The 16,797-nt window shown below is 37.6% G+C and overlaps 2 protein-coding genes across 4 annotated transcripts in view; both read right to left on the bottom strand.

Annotated features, from left to right (window-relative positions):
* Positions 1-813: 813 nt before the first annotated feature.
* LOC113781085 (probable methyltransferase PMT18) lies at positions 814-4,199 on the bottom strand. Its single transcript, XM_027326928.1, has 6 exons — positions 4,121-4,199; positions 3,069-4,019; positions 2,604-2,814; positions 2,153-2,450; positions 1,584-2,051; positions 814-1,482 (listed from the first exon to the last, which is right to left on the bottom strand). Exons 2-6 carry the CDS (start codon positions 3,801-3,803, stop codon positions 1,263-1,265), a joined length of 1,932 nt encoding a protein of 643 aa, XP_027182729.1. The 5' UTR covers positions 3,804-4,019; positions 4,121-4,199; the 3' UTR covers positions 814-1,262.
* Positions 4,200-7,425: 3,226 nt separating this feature from the next.
* Positions 7,426-16,797, bottom strand: part of LOC113779307 (HEAT repeat-containing protein 6) — a 28,020-nt gene continuing 18,648 nt past the window's right edge. For 2 of the 3 annotated variants that reach the window (XM_027324858.1, XM_027324859.1), the window contains exons 22-27: positions 14,851-15,105; positions 14,310-14,383; positions 10,233-10,339; positions 9,211-9,329; positions 8,453-8,530; positions 7,426-8,198 (exon numbers count right to left, since the gene is read on the bottom strand). In XM_027324858.1, the coding sequence (XP_027180659.1) occupies positions 7,989-8,198; positions 8,453-8,530; positions 9,211-9,329; positions 10,233-10,339; positions 14,310-14,383; positions 14,851-15,105 (843 nt within the window). In that variant the 3' untranslated portion in view covers positions 7,426-7,988. Of the gene's footprint in view, positions 8,199-8,452; positions 8,531-9,210; positions 9,330-10,232; positions 10,340-14,309; positions 14,384-14,850; positions 15,106-15,209; positions 15,247-16,797 lie in introns of those variants that run through there. The other variant, XM_027324860.1, reaches the window with a different exon arrangement.

The raw sequence follows: 16,797 nt of genomic DNA, 5'->3' as shown, positions 1-16,797 counted from the left end.
TCATTCAATTATACAATGTATTCACTATCTCCCTTCAATTGTGGGAAATATGACGAAACAACATACAAATATTGATAAGCATTTTGAGTCTGTGGTAGTTAATGTTGAGGATTGTGTCAAGGAAGGATACAAGATTGATAGACTAGTATATCAAATCTGAAACTATGGTAGTTAATCATAGGTAGATTGAAGATTGTATCAAGATTGATGGACAGTCTGAAACTGTGGTAGTTAATCATCGGTGGGTTGATGATTGTATCAAGATTGACAGAAGTATGTATTACTAGTAATTTGATTATTTTAAAAAATATTAACAAACTAGAACTTTAAAATACTTAATATACAAAAGTATATCCTAAAAATTAAAATAACTAGTATTTTTATTTACTTTTCATATGTACAATTGATTAATCATTATGTTATTTTGTTTTGAATTTGTTACTATTGTTATTAAAAATTAATATATTCTAAATTCTAGACGCATTGATAAAAGTAATATATGAAATAATAGGTGTGCATAGATAAATTATACTTTGTTATAGCATAAGCTTTATGATAATTATTACTTTCAATAACAAAAAAGTTGAAAGAAAGAATGAAGTAAGGAATAAGTTTAAGAAGATTTAAATTAATATATGGGTAATAAAAGCAAAGAGAAGAAAAGTAATTAATCACATGGGAGAAGGAACAAAAATTTTTAAAAATAAAAATAAGGGTAAAAAAAACACAATAGTAATTAATTTCAATCCCAAAGCAAGTTATTTCTTCTCTTTTCACAAAAGTAAAGACCCAACAAAAAAATAAAAACAAAGATAAGGTAAACAACAATTCCACTTCATTAAGAAAGAATCAGCCAAGAATGAAGCCAGAATCTTGCAATCGTTAAAGTGGAACAAGTGTTTGTGCCCATAAGTTGGAGTATTGTATTACAAATAAATGTGTACGAGTTAAATTTGTATGGAAAAAACCGAACTCAAGAGTCCTACCTACAGACTACAGTAAGCACCAACCTTGCCCAACCCAGCGGAAGGCAACACTGACGCACAAATATTGAGAAGTCATGGAATGTATGCAGTAGCATAGTTCCTTTCCTGTTTTCCCCTCTTCTGTGCGCTTGTGTCTTTGTTTAAAGAAAGTTTTGCACTGGACTTCCAGTCACCGAAATAAGGTTGCTTGATCCAAATTTCATGTGAGCATCAATCCCCAAATCACCTCAAACGACCTTCAGCAACCTGACACTAAAGCTGTTAAGTCTTTCCCCTTCACTCTTTAGCTTCAGCTGTCCAATAGTTTTTTACAGCAACAAGAATTTTCTGGGGGTTAAAGGGTCCACTCTCGTGATCCAAGATGCGACTCTCCCACCTCATTCCATCACTTATACTTTTGATTTTCACCAGGACTTCCACAGCATCCCTGAATATGACAGTCCCTTCTGGCCTTAGGATTCTGTCCATCTCAAGGAGAATGTCGGTAATGTCACACCTATAAAGACATTCCCAAAAAAATACACACTTATATCAGCTACACTCAAAAATCAACAAAATCACTTCCCTGAAAACACTGCAAAAGGATTACGAGGTTACCGGTCCTGATATATGCTGAAAACACCGTCAGCATGAATGAGGTCATATGTTCGTGGATAGGTTGAGAATGCTTCACACCAGTCATGATATGTGCCAATGAATCCTCGTTCATATATGATTCCCAGAGTATCAGGATCTAATTTGGCAGGGACAACATTCATCACCCATACTGGATACTTTGCCAATGCTGCTGCAAAACCTCCCAGGAAAGCATTCATGTCCATTACGTTTCGGTATTGCCCTTGGCCCAAGGGAGCAACAACTTGTCTGTAGTTTGCCACCCGCACCTTCCACACTTCATTATCTTCTCTGAATTTCTCCGAGGTGATTCCTGGAACTGAGCCAACACTGATTCTAGGGGGAGTAGCAAACGCACGCTCTGGCCACTTTTCCAAGGCACCACCTGCGACTTCGTCTTTGTTGCTTACCTCTGGTAACGGGCTGATGCAAGCTTCCATGTCTTTGTACCTTAAACAGATGAACATAACGGTCATAAAAAGATGCAAATTACTTAGGGTGTTTTGAGTGATATTTTAGTCCACAGTTTTCATAAGAAATTGAGAAGATACCAAGCAGCCTCAGCATTGTCAGATTTGCACATGGGGGGTGTATGGTAAATCGCCCTGCTCTTGATGCACTCAACGTGGTTGATAGGCTTTTGCCACACAGCAAGATCTTCCTTCTCGATCACTTTCTTCCAGCATAGGTGCTTTGCAACATCCTCGATGGAATCCTGCTCCTGCTTCAAATCCTCTTGGGATCTTTCCCAACCCCTCCAGTACTTCTTCCAGCGAATAGGAGGGCCAGAGAGTATCCAATAACCGCCAGGCCTCAGAACTCTGTCAACTTCAATTAGATAGAGTCCGCCTACAAACAATTATAGAAAGGATCAGGGGGTTAAATGTTGCTCAAAAAAGGCATATTATTACGCGTTCAAGACCTATAAGCCTCCCGTTCAATAGAAAGAATCTCTACTTACAATGCTCAAATACATATTGGGAGCGTGTGCAGAGACCTTACCATAGTCGTACCAAGGGATCAGACAACGCGAGCAATGTGCCATATCAAATGCCCTTGCAGGATAGGGTAGTCGTTGTGAACCCATGACACCGATCATAGCTGGAACACCACGCTCCAGTGCAAACCATACCTGTGCTTCATGTGTATCTCTTGGAGCAAAAGACATTGCAATGATGTTCCTTTTCAATAGGTAAGCACCCCAACTCGCAACCTTTTTTTAAAGACACAACTAAAGTCAGCCATATATATATATATACACACACACACACACACACCCGAAGAGGGCTAGGAAAAAAGTGAAAAGTTGTATTTTTTTTTTTTCTTCTGGCCATTCATACCTAAAAGAAATGCAGGAAGGTGCAAATAGCCATTAAGAAAGAGGATTAATCGAACTAACATACAGTTCCAATTATAAGCATTAAGCAAGGAAGAGGTATGAGTTCATGATGAGCCCACTCTACGTACCCCACAGCCTGTATCAAGTGCAGTCCGGATGTCGCCGTTACTGAGAGGGATGAGCTCATTGATGTCGTCTATATAAGCGTCAGCCCCGTTCGGAAACATGGTGCCCCCTCCGGGAAATTTAAAGCGATCACCTTCAAGCTGGATCCAGTTTTGATTTGCCTTCTCAACACTCAAATGTTTGTGGGGGATGTTGGCATACCAAGCATAATCTCTGCTTTGAGGCCATTTGAAAGGTGTCTTGTAGTTTGGGGGAGCAGGAATGAGGCAGCGAAGGAGCTCTTCCTTGTCAGGGCAGTGCCTCTCTCTGTACTTCAAAAACTTGCGGTCAAATTTCCTTCCCCTGCTGGGGTCCTGGCAAGGAGTGTATTCGGTGTAGGACTTATCGCAGGGCGGAAATGTTTGCGACTCCTCAGAACTATTAACCTCCAGTTGGTGATGGCTCTCAAAGTCCAGTGGGGTACTGGACATTACTGAAGACGTAGCTGATGAGGGTGAGGATGAGGAGAGGTCGGGATTTTCCTCCTCTTTCCGATGATCATGATCAGGAGATCCATCCTGACAGCCAACTCTTTCCCAGACCCCCGATTGGGTGGATGGGGCGGAATTTGTACTTTGCCAAGCACCTAGAACATAAAACAAAATGCAGAGACCACTCACAGCCAGGATCCAAATGAGACGTTTTCGTTTCGTTTCCAAATGGTGAGGTTTAGGGGATCCTGTGTAGTCTTTAGCCATTTAAACCTGAGAAACTTTCCTCCTCCTTCTGGTGTCTTGTCTGGCTGAGGGAGGATATATCTATCTATCATGTACTAGTACTAGTAGTAGTAGTATATATAATTACACTACGCTTGTACGCAAGATTACTCCCAACGAGGAAGGGTAGTGTTGCACTGGACACATTAAAGATTTTGAATGCTTCACCAATGAGGCAATACGAGGTAGTAGTATAAACTGCACGTGAGATGAGATGAGATGAAGGGAAGAAAGTTAGAAAAGGTAATTCAGGAGTGAGTAATTATTGCTTATTAGAGAGGACGACACAACAGTAATACCTAAAGGCGTTCCCTTCGTCTGTCTTGCTCCATTGAAGAAATTATTGTGGATGAAGATCCCAATCCCACCATTACTCCAAATAAATAAACAAATGGGCCGGGCGGCTGAGATGGGAAAAAAAGGGATAAAGAAAATATGAGAAAAGCCAACCAAAGCGCAGAAAAAGGAAAGGCTAACAAAAGATTCTTTTCTTTCTGATTCTGACTATATATCTCAATACCGAAGAGAAAAAAAAATGAAGAAAGTGATGGGTAAAATATGACTTCTAGTACTAGTAGTATCTGTGTTAGTGGTAAGAAAAAGTCATCGACGGCAAATTAAGCAGGAACAAAACAAAGTCGCTTTTATGTGTTAGCCATCATTCAGTACCGAGTAAATGGTGCGCTGTCTTACACCACCACTACTGCTACTGTTCTATCTTATTATCTTTTGTGTTTTGACTTTCATAACACTTGAAAACCACTCAAAAGCAAAGGAAATAACTGTCCCGCTATACTGGTAGTACCTTTAATTTTTTATCCCAGACATTTAAAAAAAAAAATGAAAAAAGTAAGTAGTAGCTGCTTTAATCTTTTGTGACACTACTAATAGCCGCAAACGGAGGAGAAAATTTGGGAAAGCAAGTTGGCCATAATGCGTCCTCAATTTTGAGCCATCGAGGAGGAGAGACTGTTTCCATCCACAGACTTTTGTTTAGCAACCCCCCCCCCCCCTCCCTCAACAACCCATCCCCGACAGGCCAGCCTCTGTTGGCTCCCTGCCTCTTACCGTTCTCCCTCTCCCTCGTTCAACGCTCATTTTATGCGTAAACAACCATTAACGTAGTGTCGCAATTAGGGGGATCCCGGGGGCACTTTTGGTTGCTTGCTAGTCCAAATCTAATCAATATTCCTTGCTTTACATGAAGTTTAGGTGTCAACTTTAAACTGTACAACTAGAGCTGGTTTTAAACTCTGCAAACTGGAATCCTTCAGGGGAATCGGATGATGGGATAATTTCATAAACCTCCCCTCAGCTTTCTACTAGTTTCACTGTCATCCCCTGAGGTTTTAAAACCTGACACTTAAACCCAATTCAACCAAAAAAAATTTTTGATTTTAGGTGTGAGAAGATCATTCGATTTCAAAAGTGCCCCTCACCTATAAGAATAGTTAATTTAACTATTCGGTCTAACTTACTATTATTTCACTTATGCGGTCGTTATTACACATGATTAATAAACAAATTTTTCATCATTTACGACCAAAAAGTAACAATTTTCAAAATTTAGCAAAACAAAATTTTTTTTCTTACCTTAACATTCTTATTATCACCACAGTAATAAGATGAAACAACGGAATCAAAGTCTCCTCGCATCCAACTTCTTTTAATTGTCAAGTACATGAAAAAAGCTAGCCTAGTACTGGAGTATTTTTCAATTATTTTTTCATGCTTGAATCTTTTTGTTTATCAGGTACATCATGTATAACTCTTCTTATCTGTCGAGCACATTAATAGAAAAAGTACACCTAGTATCAGTTCCCTTTTTATGTAGCAAATTAGTTGTTTTTTAAATTCCATATTATGGTTAATTTAATTAGTAAATGTTTTCATTGTTTCTCTCCACAAATATGTATAAAATGTCTTAAAGTTGTAAGGGTAGTAGAGCCATTTCGCCACTAATGATGTGAGCATTGGGCCTCAAATTGATGTTAGGGAAAGTAAGTGATGTGTTCAAAAGAGGCAATGAAATTAACAGAAGCCTCTCTTGAGGTTTATCGCTAGGAAGATCAACTCGTGTTGATTGTTGAAATATTTGACTTTAGTAGAAACAAAAATTTAGAGGAAGTGACTTTTGAAAAAGTCAGAGTTCAAACTTGGATTTTAAAAATTCAAGGGAAAATGACCAATTTCATCTCTAATTTTTTTTTTATTAGTGTCAATTTAGTTCCTAACTTTTATTTCTAACCAATTTGATACTTGAACATATTTTGTAGTTCTAATTAAGGACATTCGAGGTGGAACCACTGCCTAAAACCAATATGACTCCCAATTGATTAACTAAATAGGGGTATTATGGACACATCACTCATGGACTGTAATAAAACAAATAAATCTAATAAAAAATTATCAAATAAAACTTTTAAATCGTATAAAACATCACTAGATGAAACTATTTAAAAGTTTAATCTTGTGATTTTTTTTTACATGATTTACTTGATTTATTACAATGTCATGAACGACGTTTCCAAAATATCCCTGTTTAGTTGGCCAATTAAGAGCCAAATCATCTTTAGGTGGTGGAGCTATCACGGAAGTTTTTAATTGGACCTGCAAAAAATAAATTCACATATCAAATTGGCTAGAAATAAAAAATAGATACTAAATTGACACTAATAAAAAAATTTTGGAATGAAATTGACCATTTTCCCAAAATTCAGCTCAAATCTGATTATTTGAAGGATCTCTTCAAGCCGGGCAAAATGGGCTTGTCAGTGAGTGGAACACTTGAGTGGCCACATGCCCGCAGTCTGTGCTGAAAACAAGGCTTGGGCTCCCTGGAGTCTTGGGTTGCCATCCCTTAACTCTCAGGGGGGAAAGATCCTTTCCAAATAACTCTTCCGTTTGGATTGTGAGTTTTTCAAGAAAAATTTTGAAATATCTCTTTAACATATTCTAAATACCTTTTTATTTCACACACGAGAAATGGTGGAGATGGCCAAATCTCCACCGAGAAAAAGGGTTAGTATGTGAGGATTGAAAGAGAGGGTACGGGCGGCTGGCTATGTAGTAGTTAACGGAAAGGAATTGACAAGTGGGGTTGCCTCGCCATACAGGAAAAAAAGAAGAAAGTAGAGGTTTTGGAAGAGGAATGGATGAGGAAGACAGCGAGCCGTGAGCCAAAAGCATGGTATGAGGTAGACAAAAATTATTTAATTAAATCTCCTCCGGAATTAAACATAAAATTCACAAAACCACCCAATTTGATTAGGATTGGAGAGTTACACAAATTTTAAGTAATCGTTCCAAGATTTTAAACCCCATACCTATCATCCAAACATGAAGAATGGACCTTCCGAATCTTCAATCTAATACCCTTGAACCAAACCAAATGTCCCCTATTATGCGCAAGGCATGAGTTTGATGTTAAAATTTTTTGGCATCTTGTCTTATTTCAATTTTACTCTTACACTAAGGAAAACTACTAAAGTTAAATCATTTCCAATAATTTCCACTATTTTAAATTCAAATAACGACTCTATTTTTTTACAAAAAAGAAAAAAATCACGTTCTTTTTTTTTTTTTTTGCTTGCAATCCCAAAAAAAGTTTTAATTACTTCCATGAGTTTTAATAAAAAAAAAAAACTTAAATTTTTTTCTGGATTTACACACCGATAGGGTGTGCTTTTCCCGCTAATAAGAATTATCAGGCAATCCTACTAAAAAGTGATTAATCATAAAACCCACAGGGTGGCCCTCCTATTGCCATTAACGTACTCTGCTTATGCATGACTATCATTGAATTTGAAACCCGCTCATCAGAAACCCCTTAGCACTCCCAGTTCTTGTTCCTTGCCTATGTATTATCTTCAGCTAAAGCCTTCCCGCGGAAGGACCACTTCCAGTATCTACAGCAGAGCCAAATCAAATACGGCTGCCAAATTAGCATACTCCCTCCTGGACTGCTTAAATCTTGAACGATGGGGACAAATATGGGAAAGTACATGGCGATTGGTAGGAAGGCTAAGATGCACTGCATCCTCATTAACAGCTGATGAAATCTTCCTGGAGTTGCATTATGGAGGAGGTAATTGGAAAGACGTGCTTCCTTGTTAGCAAGGGAAACAATTATCGAAAATACATGGCGATTTGTGAGAAGGATAACATTCACTGCATCCTTATTAAGAGCTGGTGAAACCTTCCAGCAAGTGCATGATGTTTACCAACTTCGAAAACCTTGACTAATGACCGAAGAGCTCTGAGTATTACATCTTTCTTTCCCTTGACATGTGCATCACGTTCACTCTGAAGCACAATACTTCCTTCATCCAGAGATGAGCAGAGTGCTCTAAGCCACTCCTCCAGAAAAAGTGTTTTCTAACCAGAAACAAATGAATAATGAACCTTGTGTTGAGGTAATATCCAATAAAATACGCTTCAAATGAAAGACATCCAAGTGAGATGACGGAATGAGTGCATGGTACCCAATAAGAATGAAAACTAAGATCAAAACAAGCAGCTGTCAAGTATCGGAGGGAGGTATAAAAATGAAAAATAGAAGCATGCAACTATATTCCACCAGTAGCGAAAAAGATAACGAGAGAGAGAGAGAGAATTCAATTAGTGCTTACTTTGACAAGGAACTCTTCAATAGGCCCGCAGTCAGTTCCTGAAGCAAGACCAATCACATGCAACATAGTTGAAGTAAGCTGTAAGAAAGAATACTTTGGTTACCATGATTGTACTACGACAATCATAAACAGGATGGAGATAAGAAAGGTATATGAAGAAGGAAATCTGTAATTTCAGTTACATCATAAAATGGTTGTCAGATTCCTGTTGAATCTACTAAACTCCACTTGAAATTCAGTAGGCCAAAAAGTTTAACGTCACACTTGGTTATGCACTCTCACTGTTTAGATAACTTCTTTGTCCATTTCACAATCAGAAAATATAGCAGAAAGAAAAACTACATGAGGAACGACTATGAAAATTGCACATCCTTGCTTTCTTATAGCACTAAGCTGGCAGAGTAAAATAGTACTGTGCAGCATCCATTTTCAGCACAAGACTTTGCTTGCAAATAGCATCTACCAGATCACTAAGCATCTAATAAATGTTGAAACTTCCATATTATTTGTTTCATAACCTCCTTATAGTTAATTAGCATACGAAGGAATCTGATATGCCAAACCTTTCAGATCATTTATTTCAAAACCCCCTTTCAGTATTACCTGATTAATCAGCATACAAAGGAATCTTACAGTATATATCAAAAGAACAAAGTATCCAACAAGCCCAAGCCATAAATAGTAACTCTTATCAGATCAAACTTTAAATTAATCAATTGATGGAGATCCAAAAACTGAAATTGTTTGGGTAGATTGACCTGATTTTCCAGTGCAACTTTATACTTAAAATTAGATGGTGATGATATTTTGTCGGAATTTAGATTCTCTGATACATTCACCACACCTTGAAGGACATCATAGAAGGATCTGCCATAATCTGCATCAAACAAATCACACATGAAAACAACACGGGAAGCAGAATGAACATAAGTACACTGAAAAAAAGAGAGGTCAAATCTCAAGCTCTGAGACTACTTGAGATGTCGAACTATCAAAAAACATAAACTTTCTCCTTTTGGATAACAAAAGGACAAAATCATGACATCCAATATTTATTTCTCTGATAATGACAAGATGGAGATTTACAATAACAAGAAGATCCACTTCAAAAGAAGTACAAGTACATCCTGAAGCTTGATGCGATACCAATAACTTCAACAATGAAACCTTTGGAACAAATTTCCCAAACAATGCAACTGATGAATAACTAAATAAATAACAGAAAGGACTTGCTAAGAAGCAGTATAAAGCCTGAATTTAGGTCTGGAGAATACATGCACGGTACAGCTAGCAGAGGATGATATCAGCTTGAGAGTATGTTAAAACTTTGGTTCGCTTAAGATAATGAAAAACTGCATGCAGCAATCACACTTAAATACAACCAAGTTAATTGATACTGCCTCTTTCCCAATGGTTGTGGCCATGCTTTTTTACCAACAGTATAAAACTGATATTGAAATCTGTTTTGTTTTCCACTTTTGACCTGCTGACTAAGGTTTAAACAAATATGTTTCTACCAAGTCTTCTGCTTTGTCCATAAAAGAGTGCCCACAAAAGTATAGTGTGCCTTCACACACCGAGCTCCAACCTAATTGTCAAGCTAGTGCCCCTCAGTGTGCCCATTGTCTGTATGCATGTGAGGTGAGGAGTTGGTGGGTCAGAGTCAAATGGAGGGTGTGATTGGAGAAGATCAGTTGCCATTTCAGAAGGTAACATGTATTCTGCAACAGCCAAAGATAGAGTATGACAATATCAATGTATGCAGCTTAGTATTATTTACCATCTACTGTACTTGGAACAGCCAAAGCAGTGACAGCTTGTATCCTGATCTTAAAATTCGCAGAATCACGCAGAAGCAGTAAAAGAATACTAAAAACAGCTGGAGCCCTGCAAAAATATTTGAAGGAGAGAGGAATTCAGGAAGCGCAAATATATGATGTACTTTCACTTGATGCATGAGGAAGAGCAAAAAAATACATTCTAGACAATTTCGCACAGAATTTTAGAGAGATAATTGCACAATCAGAGGGACTCTTGGGTGAAAACAGCTATGCTGAATTTCATAATTATTGCTTCTTTGTGATTACTAAATTAATGGTATCTTCAGTTTTTTGTCAACACTGGATTGCTTCAAATAACTTGTCTCTATAGGTTAATGCAGTCTGAACAGTACCACAATCATGATCCATTACCAGCTAAAAGAGCAAGGTTCATATTGAAAAGGGAAGAGAGAAAAAATACTGAAGCTGAAGTAGGAAAATTAGGTGTCGAAATAAAAGGATAACATGAAGGCTGAAAATTCAAAGAAAGACAAAACACAAGGCATACAACTAGGCTGAAATTTTCAATGAGTGAACTGCTGCACAAGACAACTTACTCAAAAGTCCATCCCATTTCCTATTGGCTTTCCAGCAAAATTGACACATTTCAGACAAATGGGCGAGACACATTACAAACTTCTGCTTACTAATAGCCATAGGTTTGTCCATGGATGCATAATGTTCTGTGTAACATCAGATGTTTGAGATGCAAATGGGCAGAAAGTCGTCTGACTTTTAATTAGCATAGAGTACATACTCAGATTCTGGGATAAATCAGGAATCACTAAGATATAAAACAAAGGCTACAGAGAAATACTCAACATGAGAAACATATGAACCTCCCAAATCTGAACTGAGAAATAATCAGTACGAGGTAGGGTGCAAATGAGTCGAGCTCAATCCAGCTACTCATGACCTTGCTCAGTCAAAGCTCAACCTCAAGCCTTCTTTGACCGAGTTTGAGCAGCCTGAACAGCTTGACGAGCTCAAGCCTAACATGTGAGGCTTGAAAGCTCATCGAGCTTAATTGTACCTTCAGGTTAATTGTATCTTCAGTTTTTGCGTCGATACTGGATTTTGTCTGTACAGGTAAAAGTTTTCGACATACTTCGAAAAACCACACCATCGAAACGGCCCCATAGGTGATATGAAGAACTCTAGTCTTAGAATAAAGCTAGATAGAGAGAAACAGGTAAACATGAAGACAAATAAGCCCAAGGGTTGAACATATAACCATTATCCTAAAACTTGTTCATCATTTGATTGCCATCCTCAATCTTCGCACGTGAAGTCAAGGCGCTGCAAGCAAACAAAGAACTAAGGAATCAAGGTCCTATAGTCAATGCATCCAAAGTCAGCCTGCAATCAAGTTCGAAAATAAAGTAATATATTTAGTCAGTATATTTACAACCTAGCTATCATTAGCTAACCTTACAATGTCCAGGGTCTAGCTACCTTCACGTTGCTTGAGTTATAGGTCCAGAAGTTCATAAGCAACATAATACAGCAAAACTACTTCTATTTAACATAATTTATCAAAAAATGTAGCTTAGCACTTCGCAAAGGGGGTACTTCAATACACCTTTGTCAAAAAAAAAGAGCACACTAGATCCGGCCAGGGTTTTCAATACTGCAAAAAATTTTCAAGGGTGATATGAAGTGTGAATTCACTCTCTAATGACGCGAATCTCTGTCTGACTTGATTAATAAAATACCATTTGGAATGCAGAACTGGTAGCAAACATAGCCATAGGAGGAATAATTGAATACAAAGATGACATAATAGAAGCATTATGCAGCCCTTCTTAAGCCTTCAGAAGAATCCCTAAATGAGCTCATTAAACCTACGCAATTGAGCCAAGAAGAACAGCTTGTGCTTTGACTAAAATGGCCAATACCAATTCCAGGTTAGAATAAGGCGACCAAATCTTGAATCTGCTTACTTTCTTGCAGATCACAATCCGTCCCCTAGAATAGTTTTAACAGAACGCCTTACAATGGAAAAGTACTGTATTCCCATCTCCAAGGGGCAAAACGGTACCTAATTCATGTTCAGCTTTGGTTCCATACCTTTGGATTCACATAGTTTAGGTTTTTGAGAGCAAAAATTCAAATAAAAAGATGTTGCATTTTCAACACTGGCTACCCTGAACACTAAAAATGCTGGTTAGTGCATAGTACAGTATCCATCTCTACCTACAAACAAGCTCAGTGCAAAGATCTTTGATAAATTGACATTGATTGCTTCTCACTTTTGACACACCAAATGCAATAAGGTCCTTCAGCAAGTGAATTAGCAACCCTTTTCCCTAGAATGGGGGTTGCTGTGGCTGTTCAGAGACCTTCAAATCTGAAACTCTTTGCCAGATAGCAGCTGTAAACAGGAACTCTTGAGTCAACTTTGCGCCTCAACTAGATGGCGTTCAAAACCACCAATGGTGAAAAACTTGGACAAAAATAACGGCTGCAATTTCTTTGTTTATAATGGTGAAAAAAGAAATCATCCACCAAAGAGGGGTGATTTTGGAGCATATCCAGCACCTAGCTGTCATATTCGGGGAATGCGACCACTCCAAGTTTTGCCATGACAAAAGAATAGAAACCCCACCCCAACCCCCAAAAAAGGAGAAAGAAAAGGAAGTGGTAGGCAGTCGCATTTGAGGAATGCGACCCCGAACTAATAAAAAGATATAAAAAGCTTATAACATCCAGTTACGCTGAACTTCAAATCTAGTAAGTACTAGAAGTTTTATTGCTTTCACTTCTGCAAAACAAATCACAGATTCACTACAGGTGCGAATGTTTGTGTGTGAATGCGACCACAAACTAATAAAAAGATATAAAAAGCTTATAACATCCAGTTATGCTGAACTTCTAATCTAGTAAGTACTAGAAGTTTTATTGCTTTCACTTCTGCAAAACAAACCATAGATTCACTACAGGTGCAAATGTTTGTGTGTGTATTTAGATCTACAATTACATGTAATTTTAGGGCTACTAATAAACAGGGAAAAAAAGAAAGCGCTCAATCTTTACCTAGATGGAGCTGGAATTGGCACTGGTGATCTCACCAGAGCAGTCGCTGTGGGTAGGTGGCTGGTCAGGGTGGAAGAGAAGAAGGGGGGCTGGGACAACTATGATATGGCGCTAAAGACTTCCCTCGTTTCTAAAAGGTTTTAGAAGCTGAAGTGCAACCGCCCTCAAACCACCAACCCCCCCCCTCCCCTCCAAAACAAAAAGTGTAAACTCATTCCATCATTTTTGGTATATTAAATCAGTCCACAACGACCTTTTTTTATATATACTTATAAAGTTGGCAGTCACATTTTTAGTTGTGAAATGTGACTACCCAACAAATTTTAGTATTTGCTTTTCTACACGGGAAAACTGGGTGGTTGCATTCTAGGAATGCGCCAGGGCAGTAGCATTTCTCAAATGCGACTTTCCCCTTTGGCCAATGATTTTTTTTTCCATTTCCAAAAAGACAAAAAAAATTGTCCATTAGAACAGAATAGCCAAGATGTTGCTGGCTTGATGCCAGCACACGTGCTATACAGCTATAGGTTTCTAGCTGCATGGTAAATGAAAGAACAGAACAAGAAAAATTTGAAAGAAAAGCAAAAAGAAACAGACTTCAACTCGAGCACAATTACCAAATTAATTAGAAAAGTCATAAAACTACTGTGACTTGGGGATCTTTGTACCCAAATTGAACCCAAATCAGTTCAATTCCCACTTTTCAGAACAGTGCTAGGAGAGAACTTGATACAGAGCATGACCAAAATGGTGGGCTAACTTTTTAGAAGTAATTGCCTATTCTATTGCATGTGAACCAGTATCAAGTTGCAGTCATGGCTCCACTATCAAGAAAATAAGTAGATATCAACTACAACCAAAATTAAAATTTTAATACCATCATTCATTCAGTTTTAGAAATGACAATACCAGTGACCAAATAAGTAGATGATCACAGAGAGTCATCCTAGTCAACAAGCAAACAACATCAGGTAAATAAAACCAATCATGTAATTACTTACCAATCCTTGTCATGCAATTCCAATGTTTTATTGACAAACAAATTGCTCAATGCATGGCAAACGTTCCACTGAACCTGAAATGAAATGCCAGATTTCATCAATATAACTGAACAAATAAATTAGAACAAAGATAGAAAAGAAAAAAAATCCCTCCATTACGTGGACATCTTCATGCATTAGTCAATTACAAGTTGCTTGTTACTAGTTATCCTAAGCCCTAATGATAGTCCATCATCATTTAATATTCTTCTATGGTCTTGGTTAGATGTTATCTTCAAACATCTATGGTATCAGCTTGCTTACCAGTGGTGAACAAAGAAATCAACGACCAATTACAATTCAAGACCAATCAAACTTAAAAAATTCTGTAAATTGTACTCTAGCTAGTCTGAAAATAATAAAGTTTACCTTTCGGAAAAAAAAAAGTTTGGGAAGATGAGGTCAGTGTAAAGAGGGAAGATCAAATGTTACTTACCTTTCCGCTCATAACAATTATCTTACCTTTCATCTCTTTTTTTTACCGATAGGAAATAGGAATTACCTTTACATTTCCAGTTGTAACACAAGAAACAAATGCTTGCACCATTTTTTCTAGCCAATCTGAAGATGTAGAAGTGCCTGGTTGGAATGACTTTGAATTCTGATAAAGATTCTCTCGCTTGGATAAATGCTTGACACTTGAATTGATTAGAGGTTTGGATTTAGGACCCAATCCCTCATTACAATTAACTAAATCACCAGAAAATGGGACAAATCCTGCAAGGTTCCCCAAAGCTCTGACAGCATTTGCTTTAATCTAAAAATGTAAAAACATAATTAAAACCTAAGACAAGCCATAAAAGAGAACAATGGTCATGAGTAATTATTCAGCAGAAAGACCTTTACTTTGCATTGGCTTACCAATTGTATCTAGGAAGAAATAGTCGAGCACTTTGCCCTATGATCAATATATAAACGTGTTACAAGTAATTAAACTTACCTGCTTTTCTATGATAATTTTCATGGTCCTGCCAAAGACATGCTAAAGAGAGATAGAACAAAAATATGGAGAAGAGCAATCATAATCCAATTCTACCACATGTTGCAGCAGCATGGACTATCTGACACTAAATAAATCATTACTGAACAAAATAAAACCATGATCTTTCTATCTTCCATTCTTATAGATATAGAGTTTTGCTTTGCAATTGCTCCTACATGTTATATGTGCACGGTATGAATGGTTCAATAAATTATTTTGGAAGCTGGAGATGAATCATTGGCAACAACAGGATTAGTTGTTTTGATTGAACTACTTATGATAATACAATACTTATTGTATAAATAACTGGCTATTTTCAAATTCGGTAGCTGCCTCATACCACCAAGGTTTTGTTTTTGAATACCCAGTCCCTCCAACTATCACCAAGGTAGTTGATTCTAAACGTAACCCCTTCAATGCTCAAAAGTAGATGGTTGCCCTCCATGACCTCGGATCTTGGCACCGCCACTACTTGAAGGGATAGTATTGCAAATGATAATTTAATGAGCAATTGACTAAGAGAGGTTGAACTTAATCAGCATTGCTGCAGATACAAATTACAGCAACAAGACACAAATAGGGCAACTAAGACACAGTCTAATACAACTTCAATCCCTTTATCTTACAATGATTACAATATCTGCAGTATACTCCAAAAGGTGGATACCAGTTGAAAGAAATAATTTATAGAATAAACTACAAAGTACAAAGACATGGCAAAGACGCTTCCAGAGCCTAGCACTGATTTCGCATGCCTCAAGTAATAGGGAGCTAGACAATTAATTTCCAAATAAATATTTCTTTAACCTTTTTGTGTTCTTATCATGAAGTTTATCTCAGTGATATGGTCACTTGCTAGCAGTAAATGTCCTGAAAGTGTCATTATAAATCAAGTTAGGATGTTAGAAGTTAGATCTAAAATCATTGTACATAGAGTGCAATAAAATCATAAAGTATTTTGCTAGAAAAGATGTTGAGGCAGTTGAAGCTGAAGGCAATAAGGCTATCAAAACAGGCTGCTAACCGGATGCGTGCAGACCAGGTATAAAGTGCTACATCAAGCATGTTAAACTCAACTTTTAGACGGTCAAACATTGCTCTTTCTAACCATAAACCACAGAAAACTTCCTCATTTTCTGTGTATTAATTTCCTTCAAATTCCATTCAATTGCAGCCTAATCCACAAGTGCAGAAAGTGACACAGGCCCATAGAGGTTCACTAGATGCCATTAACTGAATGTAGGGGAACAGGGCCAGAAAGATATATTCCAATTAAAGTTCAATCACAGTTGGCTTCTGATAGCATCCCTAAGAGTACTTTCTCCGAATTACTCCTTCGCAATGCTTTCAGGCTGAAGCTTACAGCCCAAAAAAAAAGGAAAGAGCTACTGTCTCTTAGTACCATGCCAGAGCATAAGACATGCAAGAGAAGAAGAAAGTTCACAAGAAGACTAAACGCAGTCATCC

The sequence above is a fragment of the Coffea eugenioides genome, chromosome 8 (genome assembly GCF_003713205.1).
Source record: "Coffea eugenioides isolate CCC68of chromosome 8, Ceug_1.0, whole genome shotgun sequence".
NCBI classification, from domain to species: domain Eukaryota; kingdom Viridiplantae; phylum Streptophyta; class Magnoliopsida; order Gentianales; family Rubiaceae; genus Coffea; species Coffea eugenioides.
Note: the sequence above shows the minus strand (reverse complement) of the source record. Positions and strands in the feature narration are given on the sequence as shown.

Bases quoted from the DNA above. Each gene is read 5' to 3' on its own strand.
- LOC113781085 (XM_027326928.1), bottom strand. From the start codon at position 3,803: ATGGCTAAAGACTACACAGGATCCCCTAAACCTCACCATTTGGAAACG. The intron at 2,815-3,068 runs GTACGTAGAGTG...CTTTAAAAAAAG, and splicing joins CACTTGATACAGGCTGTGGG to GTTGCGAGTTGGGGTGCTTA. The intron at 2,052-2,152 runs GTATCTTCTCAA...CATCTGTTTAAG, and splicing joins GACAATGCTGAGGCTGCTTG to GTACAAAGACATGGAAGCTT.